We start from the raw sequence: 17512 nt of genomic DNA on the forward strand, positions 1-17512 counted from the left end.
AATAACGTGTATTGTTGAGGCTTTGTGTTAAATAACTTGCACACTGCGTTGTCCCACATTACCACAGCTGTGATTCCTTCCTCCTTTGCTATGCAACTGCCCATGGTATTTTTTTTTTTTTACATTTCAGATTTCTGTTTTTATTGTATTAACTCTACCTGATTATATACTTTGAGTGTAGAAAGTGATCAGTACAATCTCTGTATCACTTGCAGTATAGATGGCATTCAATACATTCAATACAAATCCTTTTTTTTTTTTTTTAATAGACTGTGCCAGCCTGGAAGTTAAAAACTAAGATTTTAAACGCAACTAAGGATCTCTCTTTAGTCTCCATTTTATCGATTTTTCATGAGTTGGCTCTATTCCATTTGGACAGGGAGTTTGCCTTATTAGTGCTGTATTCTCAAGACTTACAACTATTCTTGGTACACGGTAGGCACTTAGTAATAATCCTACCTGTATGGCTATACAAAAATTAATTGAATGGTAATGAATAATGCAAAGAAGCGAAAGCTTAACAAGAGACAACATAAGCCAGTATCAAGATCAGATCTTCACAACTTTCTGGTTTGTTCCTGATGACATTCTAGGACAGATGTTTTTGTTTTGGTTTATGGACTGAAATTTTTTTAAAAAATTATTTCCGCAGACGCTCTGAATCCATTTTTATAAAAATCCTTAGCTGTGAAAGCAACAAAGGTTTTGGCAGATAGTATTATCAGAGTCAGGATTGGCTCGGTTTGAACCCTAATGTCCTTCAGGATATTGAAACTGTGATAAAATAAATGCATTATTTATTAATGACCTAACGAAATTCGAATACATTATGCTGTATAGCAATTCCGCAGCCATTATCTCCTTTGCTCCTAAGAACCCAGGAGGTTATCCATTTATTTATCAGAAATCACCATGTTAAAATGCAAATACTTAGGATTGGTAGCCTCAACCCTTATCTTCTACAACATCTTTAGCTATCCATAGAAAGCAAAGCATTAATAGGAATTGGACTGACGTTGGAGACGGAAATACTGTTGCCCGTGACAGCTGTAAGGACTTGAGCGCCCAATTCTCCACTCCCCATTCCTTCCCATATCCTCCAAAAAAAGCTCAAGTCCTAACTTTGACCAGGTTTGACAAAGAAGGGAGAGGCAGAGGCGTTTTTTAAAGTGCTGCTTCCAAACGCCACCCGTCAGGACAGATTCTAAACCACCTTAACTTGCTGCCGGTTTCAACTGAAAATAAATGGTACATAGTAATCAAGAAGTCGCTGTCCCAGACCTCTGACCCAAAAACCGAAAAACGACAGCGAACGACCCGTTCCCCATTCACTGAACCCAGGAGTAGGAGAAGCTGTTTAGGAGGGGGTGGGTCTTCCACGACAAAACCCGCCCCTCCCTCGCTCGTCGCTGATTGGTGGCGACGTTAGGCCGCGACGGAGGGGCGGGCTCGCGCGGTCCCGTGCGCGCTGTGGGTGTGTCTCGGAAAGCGGGCGCGCGCGCTCTCGCGTCGGAGGACCGGAAAGGAGGCGGGGCCGCCGCTGCGCGCGCTCCCGGATCGCGCGCACCGCAGACGGCGCGGATCGCAGGGAGCCGGTCCGCCGCCGGAACGGGAGCGTGAGTGTGCGTGTGGAGCCGGGACTCGTGGGAGACGGTCGCGATGAACACGGTGTTGTCGCGGGCGAACTCGCTGTTCGCCTTCTCGCTGAGCGTGATGGCGGCGCTCACCTTCGGCTGCTTCATCACCACCGCCTTCAAAGACAGGAGCGTCCCGGTGCGGCTGCACGTCTCGCGGATCATGCTGTGAGTGCGGCCGAGGCTGGGCCGGCGGTGCAGAACGCCGGGACCGGGCCGGGGCGGAAGCCGAAGCCGGGCCCCCGCGCCGGGGCTGCCGTGCCGGGGCCGCAGGCAGGGCGTCCGGGTCGTCCTCCTGAGCGGCCGTTCGCCCCCGAGGGCGGTCGTCAAGGGTGGACGTCGCGGGCTTTTCCGGCGTCCCCTCGGAACTTGCACCCCTCCACAGTAAATTCCCGGGCTTGCTCTTAAATTTTAATTTTGAGCGTTCCTCAGGTCGGTGCCTCCGCTTGCTTCCTGTTCCTCACTTCCCTCCACCCACGCCTGGCCAATGAGGGAGCAACACAACAGCAGAGCCGGCGCCGCCGCCCTCCGGGCTGGCGCCTCCCGCGCGTGTGGGGCCGCTCGTGGTCCGCACGCGAGGCCCGCCAGGCGCTGCCGCCACGCTCTGGGTCGGGCTTCCGTGGGGTTTCCCGCCGGCTCTGGAGGCCACAGGACGGGGTTATCTTTGTGTCATTCATCACCCGAGTTTGCCCTGTTTGACATTCTCTTTAGAGTTGTTGCCTTTGCATCTTCAGAAGGCAGTAAACACTTGCAACGGCTTTGAAGTTGGCCAGAGAAATTGGACACTGAGAGAATTAAGCGTCTTAGCCATCTGATACAGCGGGATTTTTGTTTCGTTGGGTTTCTTTTTTTTTTTTCTTTTTCTTTTTTTTCTTATGGCCAATCACTTGAAGAAATCTGCGAAAACGCCAAAAAATGCAATTCGAAATGACAGGGCCATTTCTCTATTGCCTATTTTGTCCTTGATTTTATTCTCTGGCACTTTTATCTTTAATCGCCGTATTTTTTCCCCTCTTGTTCTCATACCCTTCTCTATTCCATCTTCCAACAAGTTCTTTAACCTTAGTTTATTTCTTTGTCAGAATCGCCAAGAAGCCAGTCATCAAATAGCCATCCTTCTCCCCCACCTCTTTTTTTTTTTTTTTTTTTTAATTACTGTACTGATGTTAGGTATTGTTCTAATAGACCTGGGGTGGAAATCAGCACTACCACTGTCAGCCCTGTGAGGTTAGAAGAGCTTGGTGCATATTAAACACTGAACAGATGTTAGCTGTTGTCTTGGGCAAGTTTCTTACCATTCTGGGACTTAATTTCCTTTTAAGATGGAAGTAATACCTAATTGGTAGGTTGTGAGAATTATTTGAAATGTGAAAAATATTATCAGTAGGTCTGACCCGTAGTAAACAGTAAATAGCAGCTGGTTACAGTAGTATCCCCTTAATGGGGTAGGTATATGTTCCAAGACCCCCAGTGGATGCCTGAAACCACGGATAGCACCAAATCCTATGTATACTTGGTTTTTTCCTATGATAAAACTTACAAATTAAGCACAGTAAGGGATTAACAATAACATAATAGAACAACTGTAACAGTATACTTAATAAAAGTTATGTGAATATGATCTCTTTCCCTTTCTCTCAAAATAACTTATTTTACTGGACTCACCTATTTTCACACTGGGTTGACCGCGGATAATTGAAACCGGAAAGTGAAAGCTCGGATAAGGGGGTGATTACTGTATCATCCGTTAATATATCATCTGTTAGTATTCCATATCACCTTGTAGTCATGTGTAGTTTCTTCTACCCATTATGCACAATTGCTTTACATCAAGTATTTACTATTCTTTTTAGCAGTTTTTATCTCCCTCTGAGTTTTGTTAGGGATTCTCTTTAAGTTACATGCAGTTAGCTGAAGACTGACTTTCATATTGGATTAGAATGTTTCTCCTGTTTTCACACTTACAAGTTTCTCTGGTGTTTACTTGTTTCTTTTTGGGATTGCTGTTTCACCTGTGCACACACCTGTATTCTTTCTCTTTAAGAAGTTACGTGAATTTTGTATGTTCTGTTGGATGGTAAAACTTTTATCTTTACTTCTAGAAAAAATGTAGAAGATTTCACTGGACCTAGAGAAAGAAGTGATCTGGGATTTATCACATTTGATATAACTGCTGATATCCTTTAAGAAAATATTTTATTACTTTTTCTATAGTTTTATAATGAGATATATGTTGTTTAATGATTTGGATGACTATCTCATTGAATCAGCCAAACCTTGGAAATTCCTGTGCCTTTTTCATCAGTAAAATAATGTTAATACTTCCCCATCACACTTTGAGAAAACTTTATAGATTCATGAGTAGTTGTGTGAACGTACTTTAAATTCTTATTGTGTGAACATACTTTAAATTCTTAACGGAAACATTAAATTGAAAGCTACGTAAGAAAGTTTGAATCTGTTTTTTAGAAAGAAAAAATAAAATTAGATCATTTGGATAAGAAGGAAAAATATTACCGGTGCTCAACCTGCCTATAGATATTTCATGTACAGTTTCAAATAATATATCCATATTTTATTATAGCAGAGAGAAACATATGTTTAAAAAGTGAATTACGTCTGTTATGATTTGGAAGGGTTATATCAAAATTATTGGTAAACTGGTTGCTTTTTGCCATCATAACTCTTTTTATAAGGAATTTTATAAAAGAAAATATTAACAATTACAAGAGTTTCTTTGGCGGTGATATTTAAATGTTTTCTCTTGATGTCGAATTTCTGTCTTTTGACAACTCGGATCATTTTGACCAGGCTAGTCTTTTTTAGGGTCTTAGATTAATGTCTTGGCAATGTTCTGTACCATTTCTAGCCTGATCTCACCTGCCTTTTTAATACCCCATGATTTAAATGGTTGTGGAGATTGAACAGTCTGAACTTGTGTGAAAGTACCTGTCTGAACAGTTAAAGCTGATCATATACTTGTGGAATTTATCTAATTTGCCTTTCTATGACCATGAAATTTACTTTCAGCTTAAGTTTTAACAATTGTCAGATTTAGAAATAGGCTAAGAATTAGTTCTGTAGGTACCTTTTTAGGAAATAGAGTGTACCATCGGAAGAGTCTTATGCTAAATTTCATGTGTATTTTTAAGTCTGTGTGATTTTTAAAAATCTGCTCAAGGGAATTTAGGTCTACTGTGAGAGTAGTAATTTTGTGTATCCAGAGAAGTGTAGTGAAATTTCCTGATATCTATGATATTTATATATTACCAATCTCATTATTTGTAGTTTCTTCAGATTTTCTTAATGCTGCTGCTACTACTACTTGAAATTGTACTTGCTCTTGTAAACAGCAGTCCTAGACTTAGTTCTAAAGGAGTGATTCTTAGTGGTTACACATAATTAATAATGGAATGCAACAAATGTGTTACTAACAGTGTGGAAACTCATATAGTAAAATGAGTTAACAATTAACATAATACTTAAAAATCCAAATATTAATTCCGCTTATTTCTTGGTATTAGCACCAGTCTTCTTAATTCTGGTGACGTTCTTGTCCTCTTTGGGAAACTGAATTGAGCCACATTGGTGTCATTTGCATCTTTGACAGACATTTTAATGTCTACTTGCATGTGACCAAAAGTGACATGTACAATTTATTATACTTGGTTAATTATTGAGCCTTGTTTATGTTTGCATATTGTTAAATTTAAATAGTGGTGATTGTTTATACTTTAGAGCACCAGTGGAATTGTATTTGCTGGAAATATCAAGTGCTCTTTTTTTTTTTTTTTTTTTAAACTTAGTTGATGTTACAGAAAACCAAATTTTGGATTTGTTCTTTTCTTACTATTCAAAGTATCTCAGCTGGTAATCCTTGGAGGAGTATGGGAGGATGCCAGTAATCTCATACTGATGTTTTTTTGTTTTGGAATAAGGTGGATTTCACAATGTATTTATCTTCTGCATAAATTAGTGGCACATTATGTTTCTGGGCCACCTCTCTCTTTTCTACTTCAGTATTACTGTTTTGGATAAACAACCTAAGAATAATTAAGATCTATTTAAAAGTGATATACTGCTCATAAATTTATATTTTCCTTAATTTACTTACATCTAGAGAATATATTTGATTGGAATGTTAAGCAGTTGTTTCTTTATTTATCAGCAGAATATTCAACAAAAAATAATGTAAGTATATCTAATTAGAAGTATTTTAATAGCTATTTAAAGCCTTATTCTTTATGAAAGAATACACATTTTATGTATTTAAAATACCTGACCTGAGTTACCTAGCAAAAAATCACAAGCCTGTGGAGGTAACTCTGTTATAAAAACGTTAGCTCTTTTGGGAACCTCTTTTTGTTTTTGTTTTTGTTTTTCTGTTTGTTCTATAGCATTGGGGTCTCCAGAATGGGGTCCATGCAAAGAAATATATGTATGTAAGGAAAACAGTTAGAAGCTTCTATTAATATATTAATCAATTTAAAGTAAAAACAGTTACGCTTTACTAATACTTGCTATATGAACTGATGTTAATACTCGTATTCAGCCCTTAAGTCAGATAAATGGGCACATGCCTTCTACAATATGCAGGCATTCTGGAGGAAAGGAGGAATTCTGTAGGTCAAGAAGTTCACCATGTTACCTAGCATTTATTCATTTGTTTTCAGCATGTTGCAAAATATTGCAGTATATGCAATACATAAGTGGATTCTATTATCTAATTTTAGCTAATTCTTTCAAAATGGAAAAGTGGCTTAAAAAGATTTCTGCAAAGAAATCACAGATTGAAGATGATGCTAATAATCCATACATATGTAAACAGTAGGAAAATGGTGGAGCTCATACTTGTATTCTTCTTCTGAGCTGCTGTGTCACACTGAAGGATAAAAAAACACAAAGACAACCTAAATAGATCTGATAAGTTGGCTGAGACCCTGTCAATGATATTAACTAATAATAGTGCATATGTATTACCTATATAATTTACAATAACACATATATTGAGGATTTGTGGTCCAAAAACTATTAGAGACCATTTTCCATAGTAAGATCAGAAAGATATTGCTGAACTATCAACTAGGAAATGGAGCGGGTAGCCGGTAGTATTGCCACTCAGCTGTTTGCTCTTTTTTTTTTTTTTGAGACGAAGTCCCACTCTTGTAGCCCAGGCTGGAGTGCAGTGGCGCCATTGATCTCAGCTCACTGCAGCTTCCGCCTCCTGGATTCAAGCAGTTCTCCTGCCTCAGCCTACCAAGTAGCTGGGATTACAGGCGCCTGCCACCATGCCCAGCTAATTTTTGTATTTTAGTACAGACAGGGTTTCACCATGTTGGCCAGGCTGGTCTTGAACTCCTAACCTCAGGTCATCTGCATGCCTCTTCCTTCCAAAGTGCTGGGATTACAGGCATGAGCTACCGCGCCCGGCTGTTGTTTACTCTTTAAGCTAAAATATTCTTTCTCCACAGCTACAGTTAGAGAGCTGCATGGTGACTTACTTGAATCAACAGAATTTGAGACCTGTGATTATAATTCTCATTATGAAGATATATAATCAAAAGCTGTAAAGATTGTTAATAATTTTTTAACCTTCTGAGATTATTTTAAAATCCATCTTAGTACCAGATTGTTAATAATTTTTTAACCTTCTGAGATTATCTTAAAATCCATCTTGGTACCAGATACCTTTCTTTAAAAAAAAAACATGGTGCGAACTGTTTTGGTAGTCTTATTAAGCCATATAGCTACAATTAATTAATATCCCTACCTATTGAGAACAGTTTGCCTTTGTTTTGAGGTTGTATGGGATTCATTAATCTGAGTATCTGAGTACTTGAACTGTTTTGCTTTGTTTTGTTTTGTTTTTGACACGGAGTTTCACTCTTGTTGCCCAGGCTGGAGTACGGTAGTATGATCTTGGCTCACTGCAACCTCCGCCTCCTGGGTTCAAGTGATTCCCCTGCCTCAGCCCCCCAAGTAGCTGGGATTACAGGCACCCGCCACCTTGCTAATAACTTTCAATCATAAACTAATAGTTTTAATAAGTTTTGATATAATTAATAGCTTTTAATTATAAAACTTGAATTATAATTTGTGATTTAAAAAACTAGTTCAGCCCGGGCGCAGTGGCTCACACCTGTAATCCCAGCACTTTGGGAGGCTGAGGCAGGGGGACCACCTGAGGTCAGGAGTTTTAAGACCAGTCTGGCCAACATGGTGAAACCCCGTCTCTACTAAAAATACAAAAAATTAGCCGGGCGTGGTGGTGCGTGCCTGTAATCCCAGCTACTCGGGAGGCTGAGGCAGGAGAATCGCGTGAACCTGGGAGGTGGAGGTTACAGTGAGCTGAGATTGTGCCATTGCACTCCAGCCTTGGTGACAGAGCAAGACTCTGTCTCAAAAAAAAAAACAAAAAAAAAAAGAACTGCTCCACATTTCTTTTTAATTAATGTAGTCATCATAAACTGAGTCATTGGCCTTACAAGCTAATAGATGCTAACTTAATAAGAACAAATTCCTTGGGATTTAGTAGTGGCCACAAAGTTTTTTTATTCCATTTCATACTTTTAATTTTCTAAACGGAACTTGTTTGTAATATGTTAAAAGAGTGGCTTAAAATAATTGTCTGAGACAACAATGCATGTATTTTTTTTAATTAAAGGGAAAAAAGATCTTTAAAAGGCTTGTTTTTTTAGTGATTTCTTCAAGATTTTGTAAAGAAATCTTGGAGAAGATTTCTTATAAATTTTCATGGCATAATTAATCAGCAGTAAACTGTGTTAGCTGTGTGATGGAACAGGGATTGGCTCTGTTTTCCTGGCACCGTTTAGGATCCATGCTGAGCTGGAGGGTCTTAGAAATTTTACAGGGAAAAGTGATTTAACAGAAGACTTCCCTTCTAGGAATTTAATTCATCTGTTCCTCCAAAGGCCTCACTTTTTGGAGATCTTATAGTTCAAAAACCTTGCATTAAGTTGTGAAGGCCCTAAGTAATACAGTTGAGGTAGCAGAAGGAATGAATGCCCTCAGGGAATTATCATTCTTCTCACCAAGAAAAGTTTGTTCCTTTTTGTATCTGTCTCTTTGCTATTATTTGTATGCATTAAGATTCCAGCAAGCTCCTCAAAGTTGAATTCATTAACATGTCAAACTATTTGCTTACTAATACTTTTAATTTGAAGTGATAAGATGGTATTTCTGATGAGTTATCTCATTAATTTTCATTTCAATATAGGCTCTGAACCAAGTTGTCCTGTGGGACAAGATTGTTCTGAGAGGTGATAATCCGAAGCTGCTGCTGAAAGATATGAAAACAAAATATTTTTTCTTTGACGATGGAAATGGTCTCAAGTGAGCAATTCTTGGTCATTTTTTTACATTTAATAAGGGTTGAAAAAGAGAGAAAGATATATTTTTATTTTAAAGAAAAATACTTGAGAGTAAGAGGAGAAAAATTGGGAGAGAAGTATTTATGCATATCTGAACTGAAAAATTGGGTGGAAATGCAAAGTGGGATCTAAGATAAGCAATTCTCTTGCAGTTTGTGAAATGTCATAGTCAAACTAATAAAGCTTCTGTCTTAAATGTACCAGGAATATGGGCTTATTCAGATGTGGTAGGGCTGTGGTTGTCAAATTAAAGGGCTCCTTTCTGAGCGTGAGTCGGGAAACCTTAGAAGCAGCGTGTTGGGTCTAGGAGTTGATAATAGTTAAGAGAAGCGCTATTGGTTCTCCAAACGTGACTTCTCTAAAGCTCAGTTTACTCAGAGTGACTGATCTCTCAGGTTATTTTTACCTCTTAGACTCTAGTGGTAAACGTTGAAAATAATTTTAGAAGAAAGCTATTTTGACCAAGCCAAACCTCTGTATTTGCAATGAACATTTCAGAACGTGAGAATTTTGTTAAGGTTTGTCCATCTAGGTAATTCACAAGAGTTAGGCTTCAAATCATTGCTCTGATTCTTAGCTTGTCTCTTTTTACATTTCCTGTTTGAATCATTTAAACTTTTTGGTTGAGAGTTCTATTAACTGCAGCTGTGAGTTTCTATGGGTCATCCTGGGACATCAGTAAATGCAGTCCCGGTGTCTTCTAGCATTGTCCTTGGATTTTAAGTGACATGAGAAAATAGTTCTTTTTGTAGATTAGCATATTAGGATTTCTGTTAGGAATAGATGGTTATAAATAAAGTATTTAACATCTCAGTGTTTGACTTAAAATTTTTTTTTGATCTACTAGTGTTTCTGATGACTTGTGTTTATTCTGTCTTTTTATAGGGGAAACAGGAATGTCACTTTGACCCTGTCTTGGAACGTCGTACCAAATGCTGGAATTCTACCTCTTGTGACAGGATCAGGACACGTATCTGTCCCATTTCCAGATACATATGAAATAACGAAGAGTTATTAAATTATTCTGAATTTGAAACAACATATTTTTATACTTAATGAATTGTATCTCATTAATCTCTTCCCTTACATCTTCATTTATTGTTGGTTTGGTTTTTTTTTGTTTGTTTTTTTATTTGGTATAAGAACTAGTATCAAAAGGCCTGTTTGAAGGGAAAGGTTAATGGGCTACTTAATGTTACAAACAAAACAAAAAGACAAGGCTGCCACAGTGGAGTATTATGAGAATAAGAACTACATAAAATGGATTTGTAAAAAATACATATTTGAAGTATTCCCTGTATTTCCATTATTCTCTATGGAATATAAAGTGAGCATGAAGGGTAGTTAAAACTTTCAGGTGCCTGTAGAGTCGTAACAACTCTGTATTTTATGCCTTTTGCATTCACGCAAGTTCATGTTGGATGTGATTTAAAAGTAGACATTCTCTTTTATCTCTTTTAGGATATGTTCGATTACTGGAAAATTAATATGGTTATTTGTTAGAAGTCTGGTTTATAAAAAAGTGATGAAATTTTATTCCATTTGTCTTAGGAAGGCCCATAATACTTGTTTTTCTTACATGTGACTAGCAACTTTCTCCACTTAACGACTAAATACCTCTTTATATGCTGTAAATTATTCTAATTCATTTTAAAATATTTTAGGTAAACCAAATGTGTGTCTTCAGTACTTTCTCTAAAAACGTTCCTTTATAGCTTTGTACTTTTTTTTTAGCGTTGCCATTGAAAGTTAAAATGTTTGCATGGTTTACCCTCTGAGTTACGTTTCTTCTAGGGAGCATGCCTACTGTCACTAAGCGACTTATTTACTATTTTTTGTAGGTCTACATTTTAATAATTATTGGGATAATAACTGTGGTATGCTTTCCATTTACAAACCACTCATAGACTTTATGTCATCCTCAATAATCTAATGAGGTAAGTAGTGTGTTAGCTCTTTGCAGATAAGAAACTGAAACCCGAAAGTTTATTGAATTGCTCCATGGTTACCTAGGGAGCAAGGAGTAGAGTTAAAACGTGAACTCGGATCTTCTAATTTTCTGAGCTCATCCTTTGTCTTATACCTCAGATTGCAGACTAATCAAATTTCACTTAAAACCTTCCTGATATTTTTGTCACCCTGGACACCCTTTCTATTCTAGAAAAGGTTTCCTGTTTTATATGGAAGTGACTAATTTTCACGCTGCCAACAACTTATGTCAAGGTAATATTTTATTCTCTGAATAAATTCATTTCACTTATATTAAAAGCATAAGGAAATCTACATGTTTGTAAAAATAACTTAGAAATTCAGTACGTAATACATAATTGAATACATGATCGTATTTAACATGTTTTTTTTTTCTGCAGTGGATAAACAAACATCCCCAAAGTAGCAACTGCAAATCAGTTACCCTTAGAAAAGCAAGACCAAACACTGTAGTTACACTATTAGCAGTAACCAAAAAGGGCTAATATTTTCTAAGAATTGGGCTAATATTTTCTAAGAATAGTTTAAATTATAAACATTTGTTATATTTACCTTATGTGAAATACATCACTATTTAATTACACTAATTTTAACATCTGTTGTGTGGAGTTGTATAGTTCATGCAAAAGCCTGTGGGTATGGGTTTTTCAAATCAGCAGAAAGGTCAAAGATACCATGAATGCTAAACTGCTTGGCTCGCAGCTTTTTCATTAAACTTTTCAGGGTCTTGGTTTCTTTATCTGTAAAGTGACAGAGTTGGACTAGTTAACTTTAATGGTAATCCTTTTACTCCACACAAGTCTATAAAATTTATCTGTTCAGCAAAGAGATTGAACAAAAAAAGCACGTTAGTAATATGAAGACAGGAAAATGAGTGAAAGTCTAACACAGAACTCATATTGATCTGCTTTATTTCTGTTAGATTTTACACTCAGAAAATGTAACCTCATTTACTTTGTACAAAACTAGACATGGAAACTTAAAATGTGCAGGTGTCAAAGCTTAAAAATCAGGTGTGTCCTCTTTAAAGAAGGTATTCTCAATAAGCCTGCAGTCTTAACCAGACTTGGTACCAGTTTAACAGTTTGTTATACTTCTGTGATGAGTGGATCTGTTAGTCTGGTAGAGATTAGTGTTGAAATTTACTTGAATTACAATTTGACAAGCCCACTCTTTTTGGAGTTTGGTGAGGAAGAGAAGTAGAAATGTCCAACTAGCACAGTGTGGAGAAAGTTTTCTGTTGGCTTGACTAAGGGAAATTGCTCAGAACAAGAATGCTCCAACATGGGAATAAGGACCCTCAGTCTCAGGAACTCATTTTTGGGTGCAGTTTCTACATTTAAAAAATTGACTTGTGTTCAGTTTGATAACCGTTTCATTTGCTTTAGTCTCAGTGTTTTAGAGAAGTCTCATAATGTTCTACAAAGACACAAAGCTTCAGGCTTATACAAAACTGAGTATGATTAGATATATCTGAGCCCAGAAATGATTCTGAGAAAAGAGAATGATTTCAAGACACTTATTTAAAAGTAATTATGGTTAGAAATGAATTAATTTAAAAATGTGCTCACATATCCCTTTCTCTAATAGTTTAACTAGGCAACCATCTGTATCAGTGTTTTTTTATTCCCCTAATGGATTACATTTGGTTTCTTTATTCTGAAAGGAAAATAACAAAAACTTCAGAAATTCCTAAGGGTGTATAGGAAAGTGGGTTTTGAGTTTCCTTTCCTGAAATTATTTTACAGTTCTTTGGTGGGTCTTGTCAGCCAATTCATAGCTGGGCTTTAAGATTATCATCTTAGAGATGATAGATGGGCTTTTTGAAAGATTTCGTCTTAGAGATGAAAAGCTGGGCTTTTTCTCTAAGATGATAAGCTTAAAGCCCAGCTATTAATTGATAATAAACATTTTTCACTATTTTTTTTTTCTATCTGAAGCTTAGAGATCTAAAGCTTTGGATCTTTGGGGTATATGTCAGTGGAGGTATTATTTTATAATACTTTGTATTGACATGAATTGGGTTCATGGGGGAAGAACCATAAGCTGTGAACATTGGTAGCAAACAAACATTCATTTCAAAGCTTTCCTTGCTTTTAGCAGAGAGAAGCCTGTGTACCTTACATGTATGACTTTCAGTAGTTTAAAGAGATGTTTCAAAAAGTTATTGCATGTTTTTGATGCAATTTGGGAAATTGTTTATTTCACAATGTAGTCATTCATAAAAAAATTCATGAAAATACTGAATATATGTTTGAGGATTTTTCTTTTTTTTTTTTTTCCGAGACGGAGGTTTGCTCTTACCCCCAGGCTAGAGTGAAATGGCGCAATCTTGGCTCACTGCAACCTCCACCCCCCAGGTTCAAGCGATTCTCCTGCCTCAGCCTCCGGAGTAGCTGGGATTACAGGCACCCGCCACCACGCCCGGCTAACTTTTGTATTTTCAGTAGAGACGGGATTTCGCTCTGTTGGCCAGGCTGGTCTCGAACTCCTGACCTCAAGTGATCCACCTGTGTCGGCCTCCCAAAGTGCTAGGATAACAGGTGTGAGCCACTGTGCCCAGCCGAAGATTTTTCTTAATTGCAATAAATATTCAGCATTTTTTCTAATGAAAATGAATTTTGTTTATGAGTAGAAGTATGCATTTTAAAAGACTTTCAGATTTATGCTTTTTATGTGAAGCTGCTAAACTAAAAGTAAATGGAAGAAACCAAGTCTAGTAGGTTTTTTCTTTTTTTGGTGGGGGTGGGATGGGGGAGGTTAGCTACACTTAAAATATCTTCTCCAGAGACTGTATGCTCCTATACTAGACTGTAAGCTCTTTGAGGGCAGTCTGTCAGATTTATCTTTGTATCTGCCCCAGCGCCTAGCATAGTGCCTTGCACATAATAGGCACCCAATAAATATTGATGAAGAATGAAGGCGTTGTGTTTCTAATGTGACCAATCCATGGGGATTCTTTGTCATTAATACTGTCCTCCTTTGTAAGTGCTATTTTTCTTTTTTTCATTCTTGAGTTCCTAATGAGATTAGATCTTACCAAGTTCAGTTGGACAATTCAGTGAAGGTAAATGCTGCTCTTGATCTAGTTGCTGTGACCTGTGTTCTTTCTGACTTTTGCTGAGAGAGCCAAGTGATAGTGGCTAGTGATAAGATTGATACATAAATTGCTTTACTTTAAAATAACACTAGAAAACCCTACTGTAGACCTACTGTAGACCTGACCCCGCCCCCCCCCCCCCCCCGGCAAAAAAAAAAAAAAAAAAAAAAATCTCAGGATGCATGTTTAAAGTATAGCTCAGGAAGAAATGGGTTAAAACAAATAGCTGACTCTTTGAAAGGCCAGGGTGTTGGCTGATCCTCCACCAGCTTCTTGGGCACATTGGCTGGTTTGGCTCACTAAGGGAACATTTATTTACCAGTGAATTCAGGCAATCAAAACAGAAATACTCCTCAAAACAACAGAAAATCATTGCATTTAGAGGGTAGGGTTTTTAACCTAAGTGTATGTTACCAGGAATGATCAAAGAGGTCAACTATATTTTACTTTGTTTTCTCCCAACCTGGGCAAGTGTATACCAGAACTTTCACTTTTTAAACGTTTTTCCTCATACTCCCTTGTCCTTTTCCCTTTCTCCCAGTGAAGTGTTAGCAAGAATTCTGAGTTCAGTAGATTGTTGCCTGATTAATGAGTTGCCATGGCCAAAAGAAAACTTACAACGTTAATAAGTATACCTTTATATCCAAATAAACCTCAAGCCTGAAAGAGCTTTGAAATACTCCTTCCATGTGCATGATTTATACACATTCCACTTGTGTATCTGTTGAGTATAGTTGGAAATAGGCACCTAAGAGTTGAGAAGTAAGCGGACTGATTAGTACTCTACTGTAGAAAAAGCCTCTGTGCATTTCTTCTGAAAGCTACCATGTTTGTGCTCCTAAGCCCTGTGCTTGCTTGTGAGTGGCTTGGAATGGCTGCAAGCTCCCTGGTGAGGGAGTACAAAGGGTGGGAAGGAATCTAACAGATGTGGGTGGGGAGGAAGTGGGTTCTGACATGCGCTGAGGAATCTGAAACAAATTCATCTTAGAAGTCTGCTCGAGATTGTGTGGGTCTCGCTCAAATTTATTTGAGAAGTCCATGGCTTGTCCAACTACTGCAGCCTCTGCTGCTGCTTTAAGAATCTCTAAGTGCTGTTTGTTCTCTGCACGTGCGCCAAAAACCAAGGATGACTAAAAGTCTAACTGGGAATCACACTTAATTGAGATTAAGAGAGAGATTGATTGCTACCTAACTCTTGCTCTCATCTGGACATTTGAAAGCCTGATGTAAGCACTTTGTTAGTTAAAATAACACCAAGTGCTATGATAGGTAACATCAACATTTTGGTAGCATACGAATAAGTTTGGCTGGGCACGGTGGCTCACGCCTGTAATCCCAGCACTTTGGGAGTCTGAAGGGGGCAGATCACGAGGTCAGGAGTTCAAAACTAGCCTGGCCAACATGGTGAAATTCCGTCTCTACTGAAAATACAAAAATTAGCTGGGCATGGTGGTGTGTGCCTGTAATCCCAGCTACTGGGGAGGGTGAGGCAGGAGAATTGCTTGAATCGGAACCCAGGAAGCGGAGGTTGCAGTGAGCCAAGATCGCGCCACTGCACTCCAGCCTGGGCTACAGAGTGAGACTCCGTCTCGAAAGAAAACAAAAGTTTATTTCTTGTTTTTACAAGGAACCAATGTGGGTGTTGAGGCAGCTTTCCACATGGTGTGACTGAAGGACCCAGGTGTCTTCCAGCTTGTGACTGCCATCCCAGGATTGACAAGACTTCACTTGAAGTTGGCAGTCTGGGGTTGAGGAAAAGAGTGGAGAAGGCCCACCTGCTTAATTAGCTTTGCCCAGAGTATCACACCACCAACTCGCATTCCAAGGGTGAAAACAAATTGTACGCCCCTGTGTAGATAAGCAAGGGCATCTGGGAAGTACAATCTTTGGTTGGGTAATCACTTCTCAGAGACAACTGTGTGGTGGATGGGAAGCATAAATCTTTCTCGCATAGCTAGTCACTATCACTTTCTGTTTATACTCTCCAGCTTAAGCTGACCAGCCCCTGTTATATCCCAGCAGGGAATACCAGTTGATTATAGTCAACATTTTATTTTTTTGTATCTTGTCTGTAGTGCATTAAGGATTTTCTGAAGGTGAACATATTAGATTTTAAAGGTTAGATTTTAAAGCACTTACCGGGCATGAGTTACCTGATCTAATATCAGGCATGAGTTACCTGATCTAATCTCTAGCCTAATCATCCAGTACTTAACTTTTTTTTTCAGTTCCTGGAACATTATTTCCTTACTTTGCAGCAGCATTTATAGCTCTTGCTGCCCCTTGGGAATATATATATATATAGTGTGCGTGTATATATACGTATATATATGTATATATAGTGTGCGTGTATATATACATATATATATGTATATATAGTGTGCGTGTATATATACGTATATATATGTATATATAGTGTGCGTGTATATATACGTATATATGTATATATAGTGTGCGTGTATATATACGTATATATGTATATATAGTGTGCGTGTATATATACGTATATATATAGTGTGCGTGTATATATACGTATATATATGTATATACGTATATATAGTGTGCGTGTATATATACGTGTATATATATATAGTGTGCGTGTATATATACGTATATATATAGTGTGCGTGTATATATACGTATATATGTATATATAGTGTGCGTGTATATATACGTATATATATGTATATAGGGTGCGTGTATATATACGTGTATATATAGTGTGCGTGTATATATATAGTGTGCGTGTATATATACGTATATATATGTATATACGTATATATACACGCACACTATATATATGTTTCATGTTTGTCAGTTTCATGAGCAAGAAAGCTATGTTTATCTTGTTCACTTTACTACAAGACACTACATATTTGCTGAGTAAATTGAATTAATAAAAAGCAAAAAATGAGTGTGATTAATAAATTTTAGTTATATTGGCTTACACAGGTGTTTTGTCTCATGTAAGACAGGCATTTCAGGACATTCCATGACAAATTTTCAGAGGATAAACGAACTGGGTTTTTACTGTAAAATGTTATCTCCTAGTAGTATCTCAGTGATAAATGTTTAACATTAATGGTAAAGGGAGGCACATGGAGTAATTTATATTTGAAAAGTATTAGGCTAAGGACAATCATAAGTCCTTATGGATTAATGTCTTTTGCCATTTTTTACATTTGTAATGGACAAAAGGAAATGTGGAAAAGTTTATGATATATTTGTATATAGTTTACTGAATAATATAAAGCATGTGCCTCTGTACTACTCAGATCAGCAGTTGGAATAATACCATTACTGCATGCTTCCTCCCTATACTTCTTCTGGATCACAACCTGTTACCTTTCCACTGTCTTCACTTTTGTATTAGCCATTTTCTTGCCTTGCTTGAAAAT

General features: G+C 37.7%; 1 protein-coding gene across 1 annotated transcript; it reads left to right on the forward strand.

The window, feature by feature from the left end:
- The first annotated feature begins 1488 nt into the window (after positions 1–1488).
- Positions 1489–13935, forward strand: SPCS3 (signal peptidase complex subunit 3). The gene is made up of 5 exons (XM_033215744.1): positions 1489–1802; positions 3737–3810; positions 5749–5825; positions 8872–8987; positions 9911–13935. The coding sequence occupies exons 1-5, from the start codon at positions 1660–1662 to the stop codon at positions 10041–10043; spliced, it is 543 nt and encodes a 180-aa protein (XP_033071635.1). The 5' UTR covers positions 1489–1659; the 3' UTR covers positions 10044–13935.
- Positions 13936–17512: the final 3577 nt, after the last annotated feature.

Source organism: Trachypithecus francoisi, unplaced genomic scaffold (genome assembly GCF_009764315.1).
Source record: "Trachypithecus francoisi isolate TF-2019V2 unplaced genomic scaffold, Tfra_2.0 Lachesis_group1, whole genome shotgun sequence".
Taxonomy (NCBI): domain Eukaryota; kingdom Metazoa; phylum Chordata; class Mammalia; order Primates; family Cercopithecidae; genus Trachypithecus; species Trachypithecus francoisi.

Excerpts from the sequence above, each read along its gene's own strand:
- SPCS3 (XM_033215744.1), top strand. The coding sequence starts at position 1,660 with ATGAACACGGTGTTGTCGCGGGCGAACTCGCTGTTCGCCTTCTCGCTG. Across the intron at positions 1,803-3,736 it reads CACGTCTCGCGGATCATGCT|AAAAAATGTAGAAGATTTCA; the intron begins GTGAGTGCGGCC and ends CTTTACTTCTAG. Across the intron at positions 5,826-8,871 it reads AATATTCAACAAAAAATAAT|GCTCTGAACCAAGTTGTCCT; the intron begins GTAAGTATATCT and ends ATTTCAATATAG.